The following is a 22,790-nucleotide window of genomic DNA, read 5'->3' on the forward strand; positions in this document are numbered from 1 at the left end:
GCATCACAAAATTAGTCGGTTTAAGAAATCTTTCCTTAACTGGGTCCAATGTTGATACAATACCAAGAGGGTTCGGCGGTTTAACAAATTTGAGAGCACTTTATGGGTTTCCAGTAAAGATGGATGGTGACTGGTGCACTTTAGAAGAGTTAGAAGCTCTTTCACATCTTAGAAGTCTTCAAGTCAACAGTCTGGAAAATGTGCTTGATAGCTCAATTGCTACAAAGGCTGGAATTAGAAGCAAGAAGCATCTGGAGTATTTGGAGTTAAATTGGTACGTTGATGATGATGATGATGATGATGATGATGAGAAGGAGGAGGAGGAGGAGGAAGAGGATGGCGATGATCGTGATGACAACCAAGATGATGAGGTTGAGGAGCAGCAGGAGGTGGAGAAGGAAGATGATGAGAAGGAGGAGGAGGAGGAACATGAGGACGATGAGGAGAAAGAGGAGGATGAACAAACAGAAGTTGAGAATATTGATCAGGAGAAAGAGGAGGACGATGGTCATACTGAGGATGGTGTAGGAAAAGAAGAGCAACAAATTGGTCCAGATCAACAACAGAGAATTGAGGATGTATTTGATGAGCTCTGTCCTCCACCTACATTGGACACCCTAATAATTTCAAATTATTTTGGCCGTCGGCTGCCAAACTGGATGCACTCGCCAGCACAAACAACCTTTCGATGCTTGAGGTCCATTGTCATACAGAACTTAACCTATTGCTCTCGATTACCAGATGGTTTGTGCAGAATCCCCGGATTGGAAGAACTGCTTATCAGCAATGCTCCAGCCATCGAGCATGTTGGGCCTGACTTTCAGAGCGTAGCAAGCGGAGATGGAGGAATTGTTTCTAAACCGTTCCCTGAGCTAGTAAAATTGGAATTGCTCGGGCTGTCCGTATGGAAGGAGTGGAACTGGGAGAAGCACAGCGAAGCCATATCCATGGCAGCTCTGGAACATCTACAACTCACAGACTGCAAGCTGACCCATCTTCCCCCTGGACTTGCCTGTGACTATAGGTATAGTCTGAGAAGCATATGCCTAAAAGATCTCACACTGCTAGAATATTTGGAGAACTTCCCTTCGGTTGTGAAACTCGATGTGCACGAATGCCCCATGCTCAAGACGATCAGCGGCTTCTCCATGTTGCGGACGGTCAACATTGATGGTTGCCAGAAGCTGAAGGTACTGGAGGGTGTCCCGGTACTCGACAACATGGTGTTGGATGATATTCCATGGGATGTTATTGGGACACCAGCCAGATGTAGGCCCAAGGGATATCAAGCTGGACTGCAGCGTCAGCTCCCACAAGACCTTACTATTATCAGGTAGGTTTGCACTTATTGATTAGATCAATAATTTGACAGAAGATATACACCGTCAGCCATCACCGCGCATAAGATTAAGAAAGCAAGTTTCTTTTCAATGTAATAGGTGCATGTATAACATGTCCCCTCTACTTCTTGTTTGAACACGAATTTTTTTCTCTCACCTTGATTGATAAATTAAATTTATCATGGTTTAGCCCAAGGTTCTGGACACAACGCCCAAGATAAATAACCTGCTCTTCGCCGACTCAAGACCCATCTGTAATTCTTTTGAGAGGGTCCTGTACACACGCAAAAAAAGAGATTAGGAGGCTCTAACCTTCAGTACGCGGGAAACGTGCACTACCACCGAACGTCCACGTGTGTACCCTACTTTTTTTTTGAAAAAAAAACAGAAAAAATTACGACACCAGGGTTTGAACCATGGTGGATAGGTGTCCCACTGGATAGCCCTAGTACTGGACCACATATCCTTTCGCAAGACCCTTCTGTAATTTGGTAACGAGACTCGAGGTCTCAGTACACCGAAGTATGGAGTTGCTCCTTTGCATGCCGGTCTGACTCATGTCGCTGCCACTCCCCTCCATTGTTGTGTTCCTCTCCTTCAGGCCATCGATTTCTCAATGGGCCATCTTCTCACTACCGGAAACATCAAATTTGCTGAGTGTTTTTATGTTTGCCGAGTATATTCTCTCGGGCACTCGGCTAAATAAGGTTTTTGCCGAGTGCTACGCTAAAAACACTCGGCAAAAAAAAACACTCGATAAAGAGGAGGTTTGTCGAGTGTCAAAAAAAACACTCGGCAAAGATGGGGTTTGCCGAGTGTTTTTTTTTTTTTTTGACACTCGACAAAGAAGTAAAATATTTTTTCTGGGAAAGAAGAAGAAAAAAAATGAAAAAAAAACTTTGCCGAGTGTCCCGATCTAGGACACTCAGGCAAAGGAAAAAATATTATTTCTAGGAAAGGAGGAGAAGAAAAAAAATGGAAAAAAAACTTTGCCGAGTGCCTAGATCTAGGACACTCGGCAAAGAAAAAAATACTTTTTCTAGAAAAAAAGAAAAGGAAAAAAATGAAAAAAAAACTTTGCCGAGTGTCCAGATCTATGACACTCGGCAAAGACTGCTTTATCGAGTGTCAGATCTAGACACTCGGCAAAGCTCCAGCACTATAACTCACGCACCCCAGGAGGTCTCCGCTGTTACGTCTCTGCTGCCCGCCTCTCCACTCCACCCTCCTCTAGTCCATTCCAAGTCCCCCACCGGCCACCACCACACCAGCTAGCCCCACCACTCCATCCGAGTCTTCGACTCCAAGTTGTCCTCCGGGATTCCTAAATCGAAGCTGTGACTTTCAGTTCACTGTGTTTCCATTTTTTCTCCTTTTTCGTTCTTGAGTTTGATCTCAATTTCCTAGAGTTTGGGTCAATCCCATACAATGATTTTTGGGGAATAGGTTCGTGCTAGGTTGAATTGCATCTGTACAAAATTTGGGAGCGTTTCATGGAGTTTTAGTTTGGTTTTCGTCAGATTTTGGTCGCTCCTTTTTCTTCTGTTCGTTCTTGCTTCTTCTCTGTTAGTGTGTTCGTGACTGTATCGAGCAGGAGCAGCTGTCCAGCCGCCCAGCAGCAGCACTACCAGCGCTAAGTGCTCAGGCACCAAGCGAGCTCACTTGAGCGGTTCTTGCTGTGGGTGCTCGTGGCTGGCAGCTAGCCTCTCTCCCTCCTGTTCTGCCCTGTGCTTGACATCATGGTGCACCGGGTCTTGATTCAGGCCACCGGAATTGTCTCCAGTCACCACCAGTAGGCAGGGAGCACTCACCAGTGGCCGAGCGTTCAGCAGCAGGCCTCAAGCGTCGAGCATCTCGTCCATCCCGCTCAGCCAAGCGGTGTTCGCCCCTGCCCGGAGCTGCTTCGCCTGCTATTGCTCGATTTGCCTCTGCTTGTTTCACCTGTGATTTTGGATTCGGAATGGAGGCCCGAATCCTCCAGTTGTCCTTTGGGATTCCTAAATCGAAGCTACTGAAGTTCGTTCACTATGTTTCCAATTTTTCCCCTTTTTTCGTTCTTGAGTTCGATCTCAATTTCCTGGAGTTTGGGTCAATCCCAGGCAATGATTTTTGGGGAATAGGTTCGTGCTAGGTTGAATTGCATCTGTGCAAAATTTAGGAGCGTTTTATGGAGTCTTAGCTTGTTTTAAATCAGATTTTTGGTCGCTCCTTTTTCTTCTCTTCGTTCTTGCTTCTTCTCTGTTAGTGTGTTCGTGACTGTATCGAGCAGGAGCGGCGGCGTGGTGGTGGTGGCAGGGCGGCGGGGTGTGCTGAGAAAAAAATTATATTTTTTTCTTTGGAAAATAGGTTTGCCGAGTGTAATTCCAAAAACACTCGGCAAACAATAATCCTTTGCCGAGTGTATTTTGGAAAAACACTCGGCAAACCACTTTTTTTTGCCAAGTGTCAAATTTGACACTCGGCAAACCATTTGTCGAGTGCGCAATAAAAAACACTCGGTAAATAGCTATTTGCCGACACTGTAGATGTCGTGCGCTGTTTGCTGAGTGTTACACTCGGCAAAAGCCTTTGCCGAGTGTTTTTTGGTCTTTGCCGAGTGCCTGTGGCACACGGCAAAGTTAGTATTTCCAGTAGTGTCTGGTCCTCCTAGAGGCTGAGGACATGGTCGGCAAAGCCTGCAAAGGCAACCTAGGCCAACTACATCAACCAAACCAAACAAATAATCACACTATACCACAACCAATCTGTAGCGTCTGACAACGGTAGCTAAAACGTAATATTAACATACAACCATCGGTCGCTATAAATTTGTAATAAATCATTGGTCGCTATTTTTACATGTATCGACGGAACAACGGTGGCTAAATATATTTAGCCTGTTACGTCAAACAATCGGTCGCTAAAAACAAATGCTAGAGTCAAACGATTGGTGGCTATAGCCCACTTTTCATTTTTTGGTACGCTCAGCCCAGCCCACTCGCGCGCACTAAAATTAGCGCAGCCCACCAGTCAGTGCCACCCAAAACCCTATCTCCAGCACTATTACCCACCCAGCAGTCGCATCTCACCCAGCAGCCGCCAGCCGCACACATCGTCTTGCATAGCAGCGTGTATTTCAGTCCGGGCTGCCGCCGCCGCTGCCGTCCCCGCCGGCCCCGCGAGCTCCGTCCGTGCCACCCGCATCTCACCTCTTCACCAGCGCTGCCCACGAGCTCGCCGTCCCCGCCGTCACAGCCGCCATCAAGCCATCAAGACCGTCGTCCAGGTCGCCATCCCCGCTGCGCGCTCGCCGGTATCGCCGTACTCACCTGAGCCGCCGCAGCCGTCGTCCCCACCCGGCCCAGTCGTCGCAGCCACCGTACTGGTTCCCTTCCATCCTGTCCGCTGCTACCTTCCCCTCCTATCCCCTCTCGGCATTGGTCCCTTTCCCAGGCTTCCTTGGATGCACGCACAGCAGGTTAGCATGGAGGCGTTACTTGTTTTTTAGACTAGATGGAACCCTGTGTGAACAATGTCGCCTGCATTTGATTGCACATATATACTATGTAAAAAATAGCATGGTCAGTGATTTTTGTGTGGCTTGAATGGAAGTATGCAATTTATCCCCAGGCATGGTCTACTTATTATTTCGAATGCATCAAGGCTAGTATCTTGCTAATTAGAACGTGTTTAATTTTCACCTATTTGCTTGATGAAGAAAACATGATGCTTGTCCTTACAGAAATAAACAATTTTGGATTTTGTTTCTTATCAATTAATCATACCAGCTAAACCAAAAATAATAAAAATTGTAATACTGTTATAGCACAAGCTTGTTTAAAGGAAACTGAGGCCAAGCAACCAAACATTAATCTGTTCCTCTCACCCACACATCAATATGAGCTACCATTCCAAGAGATGATGACGGTGCACCCTGAAACAATAAGTATTGGCAAAGAATGATTCTACCTACTCAAATTCAGACTCGGGTCCCATGTTTTATGCAGATGAAAGCTTCTAGTTGCAAATGCTTATAGGTGTGTGGATAGAACTATTAGCATAAACCCATTCACTGCAGCATAGCCACCAGCCATTTATGCAATTCTTAGTTGGAAGAGATACAGACTTGTTTGAAGTAATAAACTGAGCTCAGGCAACCAGGAACTAAATGATTCATCTAGCCTCTAATTGATAAAGAGTGACTTATAAATTGAAGCTGGGAGACTCAGAGAGACTGCAGTCTAGAGACTTATGTACTATGTCAGTGTACCAATTTTCTCTGAACTTGTTGGTATATACCTAGCCAAGTCTGACCTCACCATATTGTAATTGCAGCTGCTCCACATGTAGTTGGACACCTTGCACGCATTTGAACGTGCTCTTGGCAGCAGCTCTACTTGTTTGTATCGGTAGGTTTCTGTTTCCCCAGCTGTTGATATCTTTTTTTCATGTTGTGGAAGTATGCGACTATTTCAGTGCTTATGATATGTTTTTTATTTCATATTGAAATCTGGTTGATGTCTTGCGTGAAGGTTGAACATGGATAAAACATGGATCGATGATAATGCTAGGTAAAAACCAATTACTTTACAAATATTGAAAGTTATATATACATGTCAAATGGTATTTAACCTAAAACTTTCACATAGGCATACCAAGACATATTTGCAAGGAGTGAATGGTTTCTTAGCTTTTGCTTTTAGTAATTCTGCAGTAGGCAGCAAGATATTATGCCCTTGTAGAAAGTGTGTAAACTCATTTTGGAAAGAGGCAAGTGAACTCCATGAGCACTTGATATGTGATGGGTTTCTAAAAGGGTATGGAACATGGAACTTACATGGAGAAGCTAGCTCTTCTTTGAATTATGGGAATTGTGATGCTGCTGAGGTCATAGAGGATTCTAGTGAGGATGATGAAATATCTGATTTGCTTAGAGACTTAGCTGCCGGTCTAGATGATAGAGGAGATTTTGAAGACAATAGTTCAACTTTGGAGACTTGTCCTGAACTAGTTGCCCTTCAAAAGTTAGTAGCAAAAAATAGCAAAGAGCTATACCCAAATTGCAAGAAATATACACTGCTAAGGTTCCTAATTAGATTGCTCCACATTAAACTCCTTGGTGGAAGGTCTGATAGATCTATGAACCTACTACTAGATCTACTTAATGATGCACTCCCTCAGGGTTCAAATCTACCTAGAAACTTTCATGAAGCTAAGAAATTGGTGAAATCCATTGGAGTTGGTTACAACAGTATCCATGCTTGTCCAAACGGTTGTGTTCTCTACTGGAAAGAGAATGTGGATTTAAATGAGTGTCCAAAATGTGAGGTTTCTCCATGGAAATCAGATCAGAAGAGTCCAGATGAGAGACATGTGTATAAGGTTCCTAAGAAGGTTCTCCGCTACTTTCCTATAAAGAAAACACTCCAAAGGTTATTTTTGTCCTCTAAAACAGCAAGTCTAACAAGATGGCATGATGAAGACTAAAAAAAGGATGGTCTGCTAAGGCATCCTGTAGATTCACCTCTATGGCAGGACTTTAATGAGAAGCATCCAGAATTTTCTGCAGATAGTTGAAATATCCGTCTAGCATTTTCCATGGATGGGTTTAATCCATTTAGAATGAACAATGTTAGCTATAGTGTTTGGGCTGGTATTTGTATTCCACTCAATTTCCCACCTTCCATGTGCATGAAGCAGTCAAATTTCATCCTTTCTTTGCTCATTCCCGGTAAACGTGGCCCTGGGTAGTGATATGGATGTCTTTTTACAGCCACTTATTTACGATTTGTTAGATATGTTTGAAAATGGAGTTAGAACCTATGATGCTTCAAGGGGTGAGTTCTTCAAGTTGAGGGCGGCGGTGTTGTGGACTATTTCAAATTTCTCAGGTTTAGGTTATGTGTCTGGGTCTACAACATCTGGTGAAGGAGGATGTCCTGATTGCCACCAATTTACATGTTCACTTAGACTTCATAATGGTATGAAGACTTGCTATATGGATCATCGTAGATTCTTGGATGAAAACCACCCATTTAGGTTTGATGCTGATAAATTTGGTGGTAAAACTGAGTTTAGGCCAGCACCTACACCACTTTCTGGGGAGCAAATTTTGGACTGCACTAAGGATCTTAGTACAAGTTTTGGCAAGGATCCATCTGGGAAGCAACCAGCAAGAAAAAGACTGGAAGGAAGGGGAGCCCTTAGTCATTTTCAAAAGGAGATCTATTTGGTTCAAACTTCCATATTGGAAAGATTTGATGTTGTGACATAATTTTGATATCATGCACATAGGAAAAAATGTGAGTGAAAGCTTAATTAACACATTCCTGGCCACCACTGAAAAGTCCAAGGACAATTTGAATTCTCATCTGGACCTTCAAGCTCTAGGTATTAGAAGTGATCTTCACCCTGTTGAAGTTGATGACCAATTTTAATTACCACCTGCACCATGCACAATGAGTCCCTGATGAGAAGAAATTATTTTGTCAAATACTAAAAGGGGTCAAGTTTCCTGATGGTTATGCATCTAATATACGACACAACATCCAAGTTAATGAGAAAAAAATATTTGGGCTAAAGAATCATGAATGCCACATTGTTCTTCAACACTTGTTGTTGAGGCCTGACATTGCTAGTACTGGGTGGATTGCTAGAGGCCATGAACATATCTAGCAGGTGACTATGCAGCACGTTTGTAGATTTGACATCTTTGTTTGGTTGGCTACAATGTAATGAAAAACACTTTGTTTGGTTGGCTGGGGTATCGTTTTCCATTCCCTTCAGTGTTCGGTTAGGACAAAGTGCTTAGTTTTTCTGATCTGTGCATGCAAGCTAGTCATCTTTGAATATGAATATAAACTATGAGGTCATCTTTATTTGTATTTTTACCTATGTAGGTCTCATCATTAACTTCATGTGTGTACTGTGTTGTTGTGTTCAGGTGGAGGGAGGCCTTGGAGGTGTACATGATGCCGGATAATGTTACTAGGAAGCCAACATATGACATTTTGCTTTTGATAAGATGGAGATGAGGCATTTTATAGTGAATCTAGTTGGATTGTGCAAGCAAACATATGTCTTGTGCCTGCCATTTGACCTAGCTAGGTTGTATGTGTGCTTTTCCTTTTGTAATGATGACCTATCATGGATCAAGATGATAGAACTTGATGTATTGCTAAACGTTGGCTTCAATGAAGACTTGAGATATACCTTTATCTAATATAATGTGGTTAGTGTTGTGGGCAGCTATGGATTACATATGTATGTGGTTGATGAATAATGTGATATGTTATGGATGTTTAATAGGTTTGAAATCTAGATAATACGAAACTAATATTATATATAATTGTGCCTAGTTCATAGCTACTGATTATTGGTTTCTAAAAAGTTTGATATCCTCGAACCATTGGTCGCTAAAACTTGTGATAGATCATCGGTCGGTATAAATATTTGTGTCAAACTATCGGTCGCTATAAATCCTGTCGGTCGCTATAGACTTATAGCGACGCCACTTACAGCGACTTATACATCGGTCGCTATATAGTTATAGCGACCGATTTAGAGTCGCTACAGATTGGCTGTGTGTAACACCCTAAAATTTGCATATTTTTGAAATAGGAGAAAATGAGTAATTATGCATTTTGTGAGAATTTGAGTTAGGGAAAAATAATAAATTTTATTAAATTAAAATCAAATGTAGGTTCACAATCATGTGTGTGCATTCATGCTGCTGCATAATGATTTTTGAATGGTTTGATTTGAAATCAAATTTCTACTTGATTTGAATTTTGCCCTCAAAATTGGTTTAAAAATAGAAAAGGGATTTCTTTCTTCCTCCCCTTCCTTTTGGCCCGTAGGCCTGCTTCAGCGCGCCGGCCCATTCTTTCCAGCGCCAGCTTAGCTCCCGTGGGCCATTCCTCTCCTTCCTGCTCGGGCTGAATCGCTGCGCCCGTGCCTTCCTTCCCGCACTGGCCCAGCTCAGCCTCTTTCTCCCGCGCCACTCTTTCGCACGGCCCAGCCGAGCGCTGGCCCAAGTCACGCTGCACGTCGCCCCGCACTCCTCTTTCCTCCGACCGCTGACGCGCCAGGCCCGCCTGTCGGGTGTATCACCTTCCCCGCGCCGTACCCAGGCCGGATTCCTCTGTCATGCCGTGTCCACCTCGAACACTATCTTTGCCGATGCCAGTTCGACTCCGCCTCCGCCACAAGCTCCGTGCCGTGCCTCTCAAGTAATCCCCAGCCTCATAAATAGCCGGCCGAACCCACGCCTCGCCCCTATACCGCCTCAGAGCCACCTTTTGCCCTGCATCCGAGCCGCAGTCGCCGAAGGAGATCTGCCATCCTCCTCGTGGAGTACCGCGACCGTCCTGTTCCCTCTCTGCTGCCTAGGTAACTCTAGGTGAGTCCGTCGTCGCTCCCTCTATCTCCCGGGCCTTTTCTTTCATCGAACCGAGCACCGTAGACCGAAAACCGAAAGCTCCGGCGAGCCCTTCCATGGCGCCGCCATCGTTAACCCGCCACCGGTCCTGTTCCAGCCGGCAACATTTTTTTTCCTCCAAATCCAATCTCGGTCCGTCCATCTCTAATCCGGCAGGCCCAGGATGAAGGATACCCCTTCGTTCTAGAATTTTGCATAAGAGCCCTTATAATTACTTCAGTATTAACCTGCCGTCCCTAGCACCTTTTCAGATTCTGTTTTCTATTTCTAAAAGCGTACTTTGGTTCGGTTAGATTGAAAATACATTTTCAACTATTTATAGTTTTGCCACTCAACTTGTTTTAGCCATAAAATCTCCGTTTTAACTCCGATTTGATCCGTTCAAGTTGCGTTAGATTTGTAATTTCACAATCTACATGTTTATACTACTGTTATGTAGGTTTTCAACTTTTAAAATTCATGGTTAGATTTAATCTACTATTTTACTATAGGCAATCTTGTTTAATTCATAACTTCTTCGTTTTAGCTCCGATTTTTGTGATCTTTGCGTCTGTGTGTTCGTAGCGAGACTTAGATTTGTTTTCCAAACTTTCCATCTCGATTTTATGTTGTTGGTGTACTGTTCTAATCTATAGCTTTGTTTGCTTTGCATGATTGCTCCTAGATGCTTGTATGTTGTTGTGTTATTGAGTATAGACGGTTAGCAATTCGTGGTAGATCAAGGGTACTACTTTGACATGCAGGACCAGCAGGAGTACTTTGCTCAAGGCAAGTATAGCATGGGATCATCCTTGTTTCCTATTCACTTTAATTCATTAAATTCATGTTGCATGTGTCACCTTGATAGGGATTCCCTAGAATTGAGCTTTTACCTTGTACCTACGGGTTATGCATTGGGTAGCTTTGCTAGTGCTCAATTAAACCATGATCTTGTAACTTGACTAATGGTATATGCAATAAACATTAAAATATGACTTTAGCAACTTAGAAATAGGGGCTGGAGTATTTAGCTACTTTCTAAATGCTTCAGATTCCTCTCCCTAAGGACTTATCTGTAAATGATCATCCGGGACTTACAGTAGTATGAGGACCTTTTCTAGCTTGTTAGTGGTTACCTTTATTGGCATAAGAATGGCTTGCCGAATCGGGTATAGTGTGGCCTCTGTCCCCATGTGTATAGGCTGTGTGTCAATATGCCATCAGGAAGGAGGGCTCTACATCTGTTTGCCGAGTGAATCTAATGACCCTAACTTGTTAGACGAACCTTTGAAAGGCTTCATAGTGACCCCTGCCTGCTCACCTTAGAAGTGTTTTGGGAGTAATTAACCCGAGCATATGGGTATCACGACTCACAGTGAAAGTGTACAACCTCTGCAGATTATAAAACTGGTATATTAGCCATGCTCACGGGCACGAGCGGCCTTGGAACATTTACGGAATAGATGAACACTAAGAATTATCTGTTTATGCTATTCATTATTCATGTTTACATTGATCATGTGCTTTGCATTGGGAATTGAAACAATTTGTTGCTACTCTTAAGCTAAAATTTTGACAACTAAAAGCTGAATGTTGTTAAACCTGTGTCGAGCCTTTTGAGCCTCATGAACCCCATGTTACACTTGTTGAGTACGACATGTACTTACGCTTGTTTATTTTCATTATTTGGATAAAAATCTCGGATGGGTAACATATGGCTATGGGTATGATGATTTTCCTTAGGACTACTAGACTTGTGGTCAACCAGTCAACGTCCCTGTGAAATGGAACTTCCGTGAGAGATCTTTTCGTTATACTTTCGCTACATTTATGTGATAACTCTGTCTTATTCGTGATGTAATAAACACTTGTGATGATACTATTTATAATTTGTCAGCTTATGTGTGTGACTGATCTCTGGGCGCACATAAGATTTTGCATCCTATTTTATCCTTAAAATTGGGTGTGACAGATTGGTATCAGAGCTGTGTTGACTGTATGATGCATGCCTAGTTAGCAATGGTCATTTTAGCTTCTTTTGCTTCACTCATTTCATGCTTTCCATCTCACCCTTGTTATTTGCTAAAGTTTTATGCTTCTTTTGCCTTACTCTATTATGAAAAATATTGCTTCTAATCTAATCTAACTAAATCTAATTCTGTAGATGCCTCGTGCCAGCAAGACTACCCGCATCAGCACTAGAGGGTACTACCTGCCTCATGGTTTGTCCATGGAGCCTGAGGAGGAGGAACCCCAATAACAAGAATTTGATTTGCCAACACCTGTACCTAAGCTTGAGCCAGTCTAGGAGGAACCCGAAGAAGTTGAGGTCGTCCACCTGTCCGACGATGATGATGAGGAAGACATCGTTGAAGAGGATGAGCCAATCCCACCCCTAGGATGGACTGACAAAAGTTTGGTATAACCAGGATATGAATCCTCTGTTTCACGTCACCTGACTCATGAACATGCTTCAGACCTACTACGCCGACTGGGATGCAGCTGTGAAGTACGTCTGCGAAGAACATACACACCCTCTTGATGACACCTATTGGAAGACCAGGGTGTGCATCTCCATCAAGGACGAATAGAAAGACGCATATCAGCTAGATTCAAACTATGCACATCATGCTCACTATGCTACCATGGAGGATAGCATAGAAGATGCAGCCGCTGAAGCTTGCATAGGTCTCCGTGGTTGTCGATTCGAGGATATGAAGAATGACCAATATCGATTCCTCCCTCACCAACACCCGGAACTGGGATGGGCAATGATGGACCCATAGGGCACTGGATCCAACAATCCAAGTGATGGTACACTTTGGCTATGAGTCCGTAGCAAAGATTCGCCGACTGGAGGATCAGTTGAAGGCACAGCAGAAAACCATCAAGAGACACCGACAGGTGATAGATGAACAAAGGATATGCCTCAACTTGCCAAAGATGTACGAGGAGCTTCCCCATAAGTCTCGCCCATAGATGTTGGAGTCCCTTCTATGTAATAAAACGATAGTAGAACGAGTCAAGTTGAGTCTAGTCGAGTCTATTAGTGCAGTGTGAACATTGGTGTGCCTAGTTGATTTGTTATTATGTTTATGTGTGAGTTGGATTTTTGTAATGAGTGCTGGAACTTTGTGGGCCTATTTGCAAGTTCCATAGTTAAGAATATTAAAGATTGGGTCAATAAATAAATAGTTGGGTTGGTATAGGAATCTGTCTTTCAGAGCAGTCTGCCTTTATCTTCATGCCAATTAAAATCTACTTGACCAAAAATTATGAAATTTTTATCAGAATAACTAGACTTAATTATCTTTCAATGCCTCTAGAATCACCCTCATATCTGATCTGGTTTGTGAGATATCGCTATTTCAAGATAAAGTTTCTGTGCAGTCTGGAATCTAGGAACAGTTTCGGTTGTATCATGTTTTGAGTAACATAACGATAGAATCTGGGAATCTGGTCTAAATAAAAGTTGTAGATAATTTCTTAAGCTTTCCAACCATATAAAGTAAGCCTCTGTCGGATATCTGTAACTCGAGATATGACTGTTTTACCGAGCTGCTGATGTTGAGACTCGTCCAGAAAATTTTTAGGATGTATTCTAACTTGGAAATCTCTAAATCTTGAATATTTGTGTTGGATGGCAGATGTCTGGAAGAGGAAGAGGCTGAGGTCGTGGAGGTGTTCCCCCACATTCACCACCACCACCGCCACCGACTATTGAGCAACTCTTGGCAGTACAGACACAGCTCATGCAAGCGTTGGTGCAGAATCAGCAGAACCAACAGGTTGGTGGAGCACCGCGTGACAAGCGTGGTGAATTTTTGAAGGGCTGTCCCCCTAGTGTTCTCTCATGCCACTGATCCACTAGAAGCAGATGATTGGCTTTGTGCAGTGAAGAAGCAACTCAACATAGCGCAATGCAATGATCAGTAGAAGGTGTTATACGCTTCAGGGCAGCTCCAAGGAGAAGCTCAAGACTGGTGGGAGTCATTTCAGTATGGATGTCCCGCTAATGCTCCTCCTATCACCTGGCACGAATTTAGAGAGAATTTCAGATCTTATCACATACCTGAAGGACTAATAGAGCTCAAGCAGGAGGAGTTCAGAGCTCTGAAGCAGGAATCCATGTCCGTCGCTGAGTACCATGACAAGTTTGCTCAGTTGTCACGTTATGCTCCGAATGAAGTGGTTGATGATGCTGATAAGCAATGTCACTTTTCCAAGGGTCTGTATGATGGTCTGCAGCTCCAGCTTATGTCTAATACATACCCCAATTTTCAGACGCTGGTGAACCACGCTATTGTTATCGACAATAAGCGAAAAGAAATGGAGGCCAAGAAGAGGAGGCCTCAGGGACAGGCCTCTGGGAGTAATACTCGTCCGCGCACCAATCCTCAGCAAGGCTTCTAGCAAAGGTTTTAGGGACCACCCAATCAGTGGAATCATGGCCAGTACCCCTAGCACAACCAGAACCAGCAGCAGAATGACAATCAACGTCCTCAGAAGCAGAGTGGTCAGTAGACACCACGACAGGGAGCGCCTAACAACACTCCCATGAAGACTAGTGCCCCTAGCACTCCCAACAAGTGCTTCCATTGTGGTAAAGAAGGTCACATGTCTTATAATTGCCCTGAGAAGTCCAACCAGCAAACCCCCCAAAGGTAGAATAGTTATCAGAAGCCAGCACCCAACACAGGAAAGGTGAACCACGTGTCTATCGAGATGGCGCTTGCAGAACCAGAAGTCATGCTCGGTACGTTCGATGTTAACTCAACCCCTACCACTGTTCTTTTTTATTCTAGAGCTTCGCAATCATTCATATCACAAGCATTTGTTAGAAATCATAGCATACCATTATGTGCCATGCAAAATCCCACTTTAGTAAACTCACCGGGGGGGTATGCAAGCTTCATATCGTTGTCTTCTGACTAGTCTATTCTTAACGGGGGTAGAGTTCAAAGTGAGCCCCATTGTGTTGAGAGCATCTGGTATAGATGTGATTCTGGGTATGGACTGGATGAAGCAACAACAAGCAGTGATTTAGTGTAAGGAGAAGGTAGTTGTTGTGACCGCACTGAATGGGGAAAGAATCAGTGTTGATGTTGTAATACAAGCACAACAGACAGCCACAGTGAACCAGCTTGATGATGGCGGCAACAAGGAGGACCTAGTGGTTGATGAGTTTCTAGATGTGTTCCCCGATGATTTGCCAAGTATGCCACCTGACCGTGACATTGAGTTTATTATTGAATTATTACCTAAAACTGCACCTATAGCTAAGCGTCCATATAGAATGGGGGTTAATGAATTAGAAGAACTTAAGAAATAAATAAAGGAGTTACAGGAGAAAGGTTTTATTCATCCTAGTTCGTCACCTTGGGGAGCGTCGGTTATATTTGTTGACAAGAAGGATGGTACTCAGAGGATGTGTGTTGATTACTGGTCACTCAATGAGGTTACTATCAAGAACAAGTATCAGTTGCCTAGAATTGATGACTTGTTTGATCAATTGAGAGGTGCTTGTGTTTTCTCTAAGATTGATCTTCATTCTAGCTATCATCAGTTGAAGATTCGTGCAACTGACATACCCAAGACAGCTTTTACTACGAGGTATGATTTGTACAAGTACACTATTATGTCCTTTGGTTTGACCAATGCACCTGCCTACTTTATGTACTTGATGAATAAGGTGTTCATGAAGTTTCTGGAAAAGTTTGTGGTGGTATTCATCGATGATATCCTGGTATTCTCCAAAACAAAAGAAGAGCATGCTGAACATCTAAGGTTGGTCTTGCAGAAGCTCAAGGAACACAAGTTGTATGCAAAGTGAAGCAAGTATGAATTCTGGTTAAAGGAAGTTTCTTTCCTAGGCCATGTTGTATCTAATGGTGGAATTGCAGTAGATCCAAGCAAGGTGAAAGATGTATTGAATTGGAAGCCACCAATAGATGTGGGAGAGATTCATAGTTTCTTGGGATTAGCTGGATACTACAAAAGGTTCATAGAAGGTTTCTCTAAACTTGCTAAGCCTATGACCGCTTTGTTGGAGAAAAATGCCACGTTTGTGTGGTTCGAGAAGTGCTAGGCTAACTTTGAAGAATTGAAGAAGAGATTAACTACAACTCCAGTATTGGTTTTGCCAGATTTGAACAAGAGCTTTTCGATCTATTGTGATGCATCTCGTCAAGGTTTTGGATGTGTTCTTATGAAAGAAGGAAGAGTAGTGGCCTAAGCTTCCCGACAGTTGAGAAAGCATGAGTTAAATTATCCTACTCATGACTTGGAGTTAGCAGCAGTGGTTCATGCTCTGAAGATATTGAGGCACTATCTTATCAGACATAAGAGTGACATTTATACTGATCACAAGAGTCTAAAGTACATTTTTACTCAGACAGATCTAAATATGAGACAGCATCAATGGTTAGAGTTGATCAAAGATTATGATCTGGAGATACACTATCATCCTAGAAAGGTGAATGTTGTTGCCAATGCTCTTAGCAGGAAGAGTTACGTTAATGAGGTGTAAGTAGCGCCGATGTCAAGTGAGTTGTGTGCTGAGTTTGAGCAACTAAATATGGGCTTTGTCACTAATGCAGTGGAGTTGGTGTTGGAGCCTAAATTGGAGCAAGAAATACGTAAGGGACAGTTACAGGATGCGAAGTTGAAAGAGATAGCTGAGAACATAGTGATTGGCAAGGCCCTAGGATTCCGTATGGATGACAATAGAACTCTTTGGTTTGGCAAAAGACTATGTGTGCCTGAGGATAAGGCTATACGAGGGGCAATTCTTCATGAAGCACATGAGTCTGCTTACTCTATTCATCCTGGGAGTACTAAGATGTATTTGGATATGAAGGAGAAGTATTGGTGGCATGGACTCAAAAGAGATGTTGTTGAGTTTGTAGCCTTATGTGATACATGTCAGAGAGTCAAAGCTGAACATCAAAGACCTGTAGGATTACTACAACCAATGAAGATACCTGAGTGGAAGTGGGAAGAAGTTGGTATGGATTTTATAGTTGGGTTACCACGCACTCAGAGGGGTTATGATTCGATCTAGGTAATAGTGGATCAGTTAACTAAAGTTGCTCACTTCTTACCGGTCAAGACTACCTATACTAGTCATCAATTGGCTGCATTATGTATGGAAAGAATAGTGTGTCTACATGGAGTTCCTAAGAAAATTGTGTCTGATCGAGGTACTCAATTTACATCTCATTTTTGGTAGCAAGTACATAGATTGTTAGGAACAAAGTTGAATTTTAGTACATCATATCATCCTCAGATAGATGGGCAAACTGAGAGAATTAATTAGATATTAGAGGATATGTTGAGAGCTTGTGCGTTGTGGTACGGTACAAGTTGGGACAAGAGTTTGCCTTATGCAGAGTTCTCATATAACAATAGTTATCAGAGAAGTCTCAATATGGCACCTTTCAAAGCTTTGTATGGACGAAAGTGTAGAACCCCATTGTTTTGGAATCAAACAGGAGAAACTCAAGTGTTTGGGCCAGATGTTTTGAGAGACGTAGAAGAGCAAGTACGAATGATCAAAGATAACTTGAGAGTGGCTCAGTCTCGACAAAAGAGCTATGCCGACACTAGAAGAGAATTGGTTTACGAAGTAGGTGATTATGTATACCTGAAAGTGTCACCCATGAGAAGTGTGAAAAGATTTAACATGAAAGGAAAGTTAGCACCAAGGTATATTGGACCTTTCAAGATTTTAGAGAGACGTGGTGAAGTAGCTTATCAGTTGGAATTGCCTGAGAGTTTGTCAGGTGTGCACAATGTGTTCCATGTGTCTCAACTAAAGAAGTGTTTGTGTGTACCAGAGGAGCAGATACTGTTAGAAGAGCTTACAGTTAAGAAAGATCTCACTTATGAGGAGTTTTCGGTAAGGATTTTGGAGACGGCAGAAAGAGTTACAAGGAGCCGAGTTATAAAGATATGTAAGGTTCAGTGAAATTGGTATACAGAAGATGAGACTACTTGGGAAAGAGAAGAGGATTTGAGGAAAACATACCCGCAGTTATTCGAGTAAGCATCATCCGAATCTTGGGGACGAGATTCATTTTAAGGGGGGTAGAATTGTAACACCCCAAAATTTGCATATTTTTGAAATAGGAGAAAATGAGTAATTATGCATTTTGTGGGAATTTGAGTTAGGGAAAAATAATAAATTTTATTAAATTAAAATCAAATGTAGGTTCAAAATCATGTGTGTGCATTCATGCTGCTGCATAATGATTTTTGAATGGTTTGATTTGAAATCAAATTTCTACTTGATTTGAATTTTGCCTTCAAAATTGCTTTGAAAAATAGAAAAGGGATTTCTTTCTTCCTCCCCTTCCTTTTGGCCCGTAGGCCAGCTTCAGTGCGCTGGCCCATTCTTTCCAGCATCGGCTTAGCTCCCGCTGGCCATTCCTCTCCTTCCTGCTCGGGTCAAATCGCTGCGCCCGCGCCTTCCTTCCCGCAGCGGCCCAGCTCGGCCTCTTTCTCCTGCGCCACTCTTTCGCATGGCCCAGCCGAGCGCTAGCCCAAGTCATGTTGCACATCGCCCCGCGCTCCTCTTTCCTCTGGCCGCTGATGCGCCGGGCCCGCCTGTCGGGTGTATCCCCTTCCTCGCGCCGTACCTAGGCCGGATTCCTCCGTCGCGCCGTGTCCACCTCAGACACTATCTCTGCCGATGTCGTTCGACTCCGCCTCCGCCACGAGCTCCGTGCCATGCCTCTCAAGTAATCCCCTGCCTCATAAATAGCCGGCCAAACCCATGCCTCCCCCCTATACCACCTCAGAGCCAGCTTTTGTCCTGCATCAGAGCCGCAATCGCCGAAGGAGATCCGCCGTCCTCCTCGTGGAGTACCGTGGCCGCCCTGTTCCCTCTCCGCTGCCTAGGTAACTCTAGGTGAGTCCGCCGTCGCTCCCTCTATCTCTCGGGCCTTTTCTTTCATCGAACTGAGCACCGTAGACCGAAAACCGAAAGCTCCGGCGAGCCCTTCGATGGCGCCGCCGCCGTTAACATTTTTTTTCCTCCAGATCCAATCTCGGTCGTCCATCTCTAATCCGTCGGCCCAGGATGAAGGATACCCTTTCGTTCTAGAATTTTGCATAAGAGCCCTTATAATTACTTCAGTATTAACCCGCCGTCCCTAGCGCCTTTTCAGATTCCGTTTTCTATTTCTAAAAGCGTACTTTGGTTCGGTTAGATTGAAAATACGTTTTCAGCTATTTATAGTTTTGCCACTCAACTTGTTTTAGCCATAAAATCTCTGTTTTAACTCCGATTTGATTCGTTCAAGTTGCGTTAGGTTCGTAATTTCGTAATCTACATGTTTATACTACTGTTATGTAGGTTTTCAACTTTTAAAATTCATGGTTAGATTTAATCTACTATTTTACTATAGGCAATCTTGTTTAATTCATAACTTCTTCGTTTTAGCTCCGATTTTTGTGATCTTCGCATCTGTGTGTTCGTAGCGAGACGTAGATTTGTTTTCCAAACTTTTCATCTTGATTTTATGCTATTGGTGTACTGTTCTAATCTATAGCTTTGTTTGCTTTGCATGATTGCTCCTGGATGCTTGTATGTTGCTGTGTTATTGAGTATAGACGGTGAGCAATTCGTGGGAGATCAAGGGTACTACTTTGACATGTAGGACCAGCAGGAGTACTTTGCTCAAGGCAAGTATAGCATGGGATCATCCTTGTTTCCTATTCACTTTAATTCATTAAATTCATGTTGCATGTGTCACCTTGATAGGGATTCCCTAGAATTGAGCTTTTACCTTGTACCTACGGGTTATGCATTGGGTAGCTTTGCTAGTGCTCAATTAAACCATGATCTTGTAACTTGACTAATGGTATATGCAATAAACATTAAAATATGACTTTTTAGCAACTTAGAAACAGGGGGCTGGAGTATTTAGCTACTTTCTAAATGCTTCAGATTCCTCTCCCTAAGGACTTATCTGTAAGTGATCATCCGGGACTTACAGTACAGCTATGAGGGCTACATGGCTCTGGCTTTAGCTTAGTATGAGGACCTTTTCTAGCTTGTTAGTGGTTACCTTTATTGGCGTAAGAATGGCTTGCCGAATCGGGTATAGTGCGGCCTCTGTCCCCATGTGTATAGGTTGTGTGTCAATGTGCCATCGGGAAGGGGGGCTCTACATCTGTTTGCCGAGTGAATCTAATGGCCCTAACTTGTTAGACAAACCTTTGAAAGGCTTCATAGTTACCCCTGTCTGCTCACCTTAGAAGTGTTTTAGGAGTAATTAACCCGAGCATATGGGTATCACGACTCACAGTGAAAGTGTACAACCTCTGCAGATTGTAAAATTGGTATATCAGCCATGCTCACGGGCACGAGCGGCCTTGGAACATTTACGGAATAGATGAACACTAAGAATTATCTGTTTATGCTATTTATTATTCATGTTTATATTGATCATGTGCTTTGCATTGGGAATTGAAACAATTTGTTGCTACTCTTAAGCTAAAATTTTGACAACTAAAAGCTGAATGCTATTAAACCTGTGTCGAGCCTTTTGAGCCTCATGAACCCCATGTTACACTTGTTGAGTACGACATGTACTTACGCTTGTTTATTTTTATTATTTGGATAAAAATCCCGGATGGGTAACAGATGGCTATGGGTATGATGATTTTTCTTAGGACTACTAGACTTGTGGTCAACCAGTCGACGTCCCTGTGAAATGGAACTTCTGCGAGAGATCTTTTCGTTATACTTTCGCTACATTTATGTGATAACTCTGTCTTATTCATGATGTAATAAACACTTGTGATGATACTATTTATAATTTGTCAGCTTATGTGTGTGACTGATCTCTGGGCGCACATAAGATTTTGCATCCCATTTTATCCTTAAAATTGGGTGTGACACTGTGGTATAGTGTCAAACAATGACAACACTTACCCTTGATGAGGTCTTGGCTAACTTGAAGCGACTTTTGGGTTGTCTCTTTCAGATGTCACTAGTACACAGAACATTACTACTGGCAGTTCCAGACCTATTTTTACTGGCATTTCTAGCAACTGCTAGTGTGAAAGACCACTGAAAACCACGAATTTCATAGTCATCTTCTTGAGATTCGCCAGTGTAAATCTATTTACATTGGCGGTTCACTTAAGCCAACTGCCAGTGTAAAATAGATTTACACTGACGGTTCACTTAAGTAAACTGCCAGTGTAAATGCATTTACAGCGGCAGTTAGCTTAAGCAACTGCCTATGTAAATACATTTCCATAGGCAGTTTACGTAAAACAACCGCTTCTGAAAATGGATTTCCATAGGTGGATTAGTAGCATAAACCACCAGTGAAGTGTTTTTAAAATTTCCTGCCGGAGGTAATTATATTTAAAATTTCAAATGAACCCAAATGTACATCACATGCAACCATATTTCCATGCATGACAAAAACAATATTTACTTTATTCTACCATAGTCATCAACTCAAGTATATACATCAAAGTTTTCAACTCATAAGTTCCATGAATTATCTAATAATCATCTCTGTTTAGTTCTAGCCTATCAAAATCTATAAGATCTCGATACTTTGGTTGTACTAACTCAGAGGTATCATTATGATATTTCCATTGGAAGTGAATTATTACTTTCATGATGAACTAGCACACGTCCTCGCATATGTTCATGATGTCTTTATCTTTGGGGTGTCTATCTGTTGGATTGCAATGATATACCTGCAAAGAAAGTTTATAGTCATCATATATTTACAAGTGACCAATGCATTTGTAAAACTAATGATAAAACTTCATATGACTACTACTTACATTGCTAGGGTTCGTGGTGTATCGCCTGTTTTGTCTGAGAAACTCGCACACGTAGTACCCACAGAGAACCGTTCCAAATGGTTGCTTGTGGCACTATATAACAATTGGCAAGTGGTTATTTAGTTGGTGCATATACATATATACTAAACATGTATGATATTTATTTAAAATTTACCGGATAGTTGATCCATCGGACATCAGTTTTGATTTTCGCTTTATATCATATTTTCCACCCATGAACGTATACCAGTTGTATCCCCTGCGGAGCTTGTTTAAAGTTACCAAGTCATTTTCAAACTCTCCCCGATAATATAGAAATGTTGAAAACTCTGCACGCATATCTTTACTTATTGTTGTATAAGTGTCAAGAAATTTTTATACGTGTTGTTCGGGTAATCTAGGGAGTCAAGGGTCAACATACTGGAAGTTGTATGAGGCCACAACGCATTCCCTGTCTTGAAATTCAAGAAATCTGTTTCCTATGTAGGTGGCCACTTCAAGGTCCATGTCTTGTTTGCATCTTCGATTTATTACTCACAATTTCCTCGTCAGTCTTGCCCTGAAGTTTATCGTTGCCCTGAAGCTTTGCTTTGTAGGTGGCATGTAGAAGAGAGAGGGTACAATCCATTTTGACATATTTTCCTCTAGGAAGTGTTCTCCTTGTGTCATCCTCTATAACAAATAAGTCAAGGTGAAACTCTATAAAAAAACATTAGTATCAATAGCGAGGCATTGGACTATAATGGGACTTCTTTTTTTGCTTGACAAACATGTACATCATTGTTTAGATTAATATTTCCACTAGGGCACTAATGATTGTTGCTGTTGACATGCCCCGACCATTATGTTTCTGCTCTGGCGCCGCTGGCTGTTGGTGGTGGCGCTATTGTCGTGATTATCGCTATCTCTACGGCAATCATGAACAACACGTACGTCCTTGTCCACCATGGCCTCCACGGTCTGAAAATTTGCCAGATGATCCAAATGGTTGATGGCCATTAATTACAGATATCCCTTCGAAGGCATGCAACTGTTTGTAGAGCTTGATCACTTATAGGTTGTTTGGTTGGTGGAATGATATGGTCCATCATCATCTCACTCTCTAGTTTTTTTTTGTTTGGTTGGCTACTGTCAGAACTGACCGTTGAGCACTGTACAACCAGTGCACATGACCGGTGCTACACCGGTGATGACCGGTGCCTTTTGAGCCTTCTCCAACTCGTTGCAACCCTCTC

At 42.6% G+C, this 22,790-nt stretch overlaps 1 protein-coding gene and 1 long non-coding RNA gene across 7 annotated transcripts in view; both read left to right on the forward strand.

Moving 5' to 3' along the window:
- On the forward strand, nt 1-8,554 carry LOC136482783 (putative disease resistance RPP13-like protein 1). 3 transcript variants are annotated; one of them, XM_066479984.1, is made up of 3 exons: nt 1-1,333; nt 5,655-5,728; nt 8,263-8,554. In XM_066479984.1, exons 1-3 carry the CDS (start codon nt 120-122, stop codon nt 8,289-8,291), a joined length of 1,317 nt encoding a protein of 438 aa, XP_066336081.1. In that variant the 5' UTR covers nt 1-119; the 3' UTR covers nt 8,292-8,554. The 3 variants fall into 3 exon arrangements, with proteins under 3 accessions (XP_066336081.1, XP_066336083.1, XP_066336082.1); XM_066479986.1 differs by lacking the exon at nt 8,263-8,554 and adding an exon at nt 5,852-5,890; XM_066479985.1 differs by lacking the exon at nt 5,655-5,728.
- LOC136484184 (uncharacterized) overlaps nt 1-22,790 on the forward strand; it is a 42,834-nt gene that overhangs the window by 4,976 nt on the left and 15,068 nt on the right. The window lies entirely within an intron of this gene.

The sequence above is a fragment of the Miscanthus floridulus genome, chromosome 9 (assembly GCF_019320115.1).
Source record: "Miscanthus floridulus cultivar M001 chromosome 9, ASM1932011v1, whole genome shotgun sequence".
Taxonomy (NCBI): domain Eukaryota; kingdom Viridiplantae; phylum Streptophyta; class Magnoliopsida; order Poales; family Poaceae; genus Miscanthus; species Miscanthus floridulus.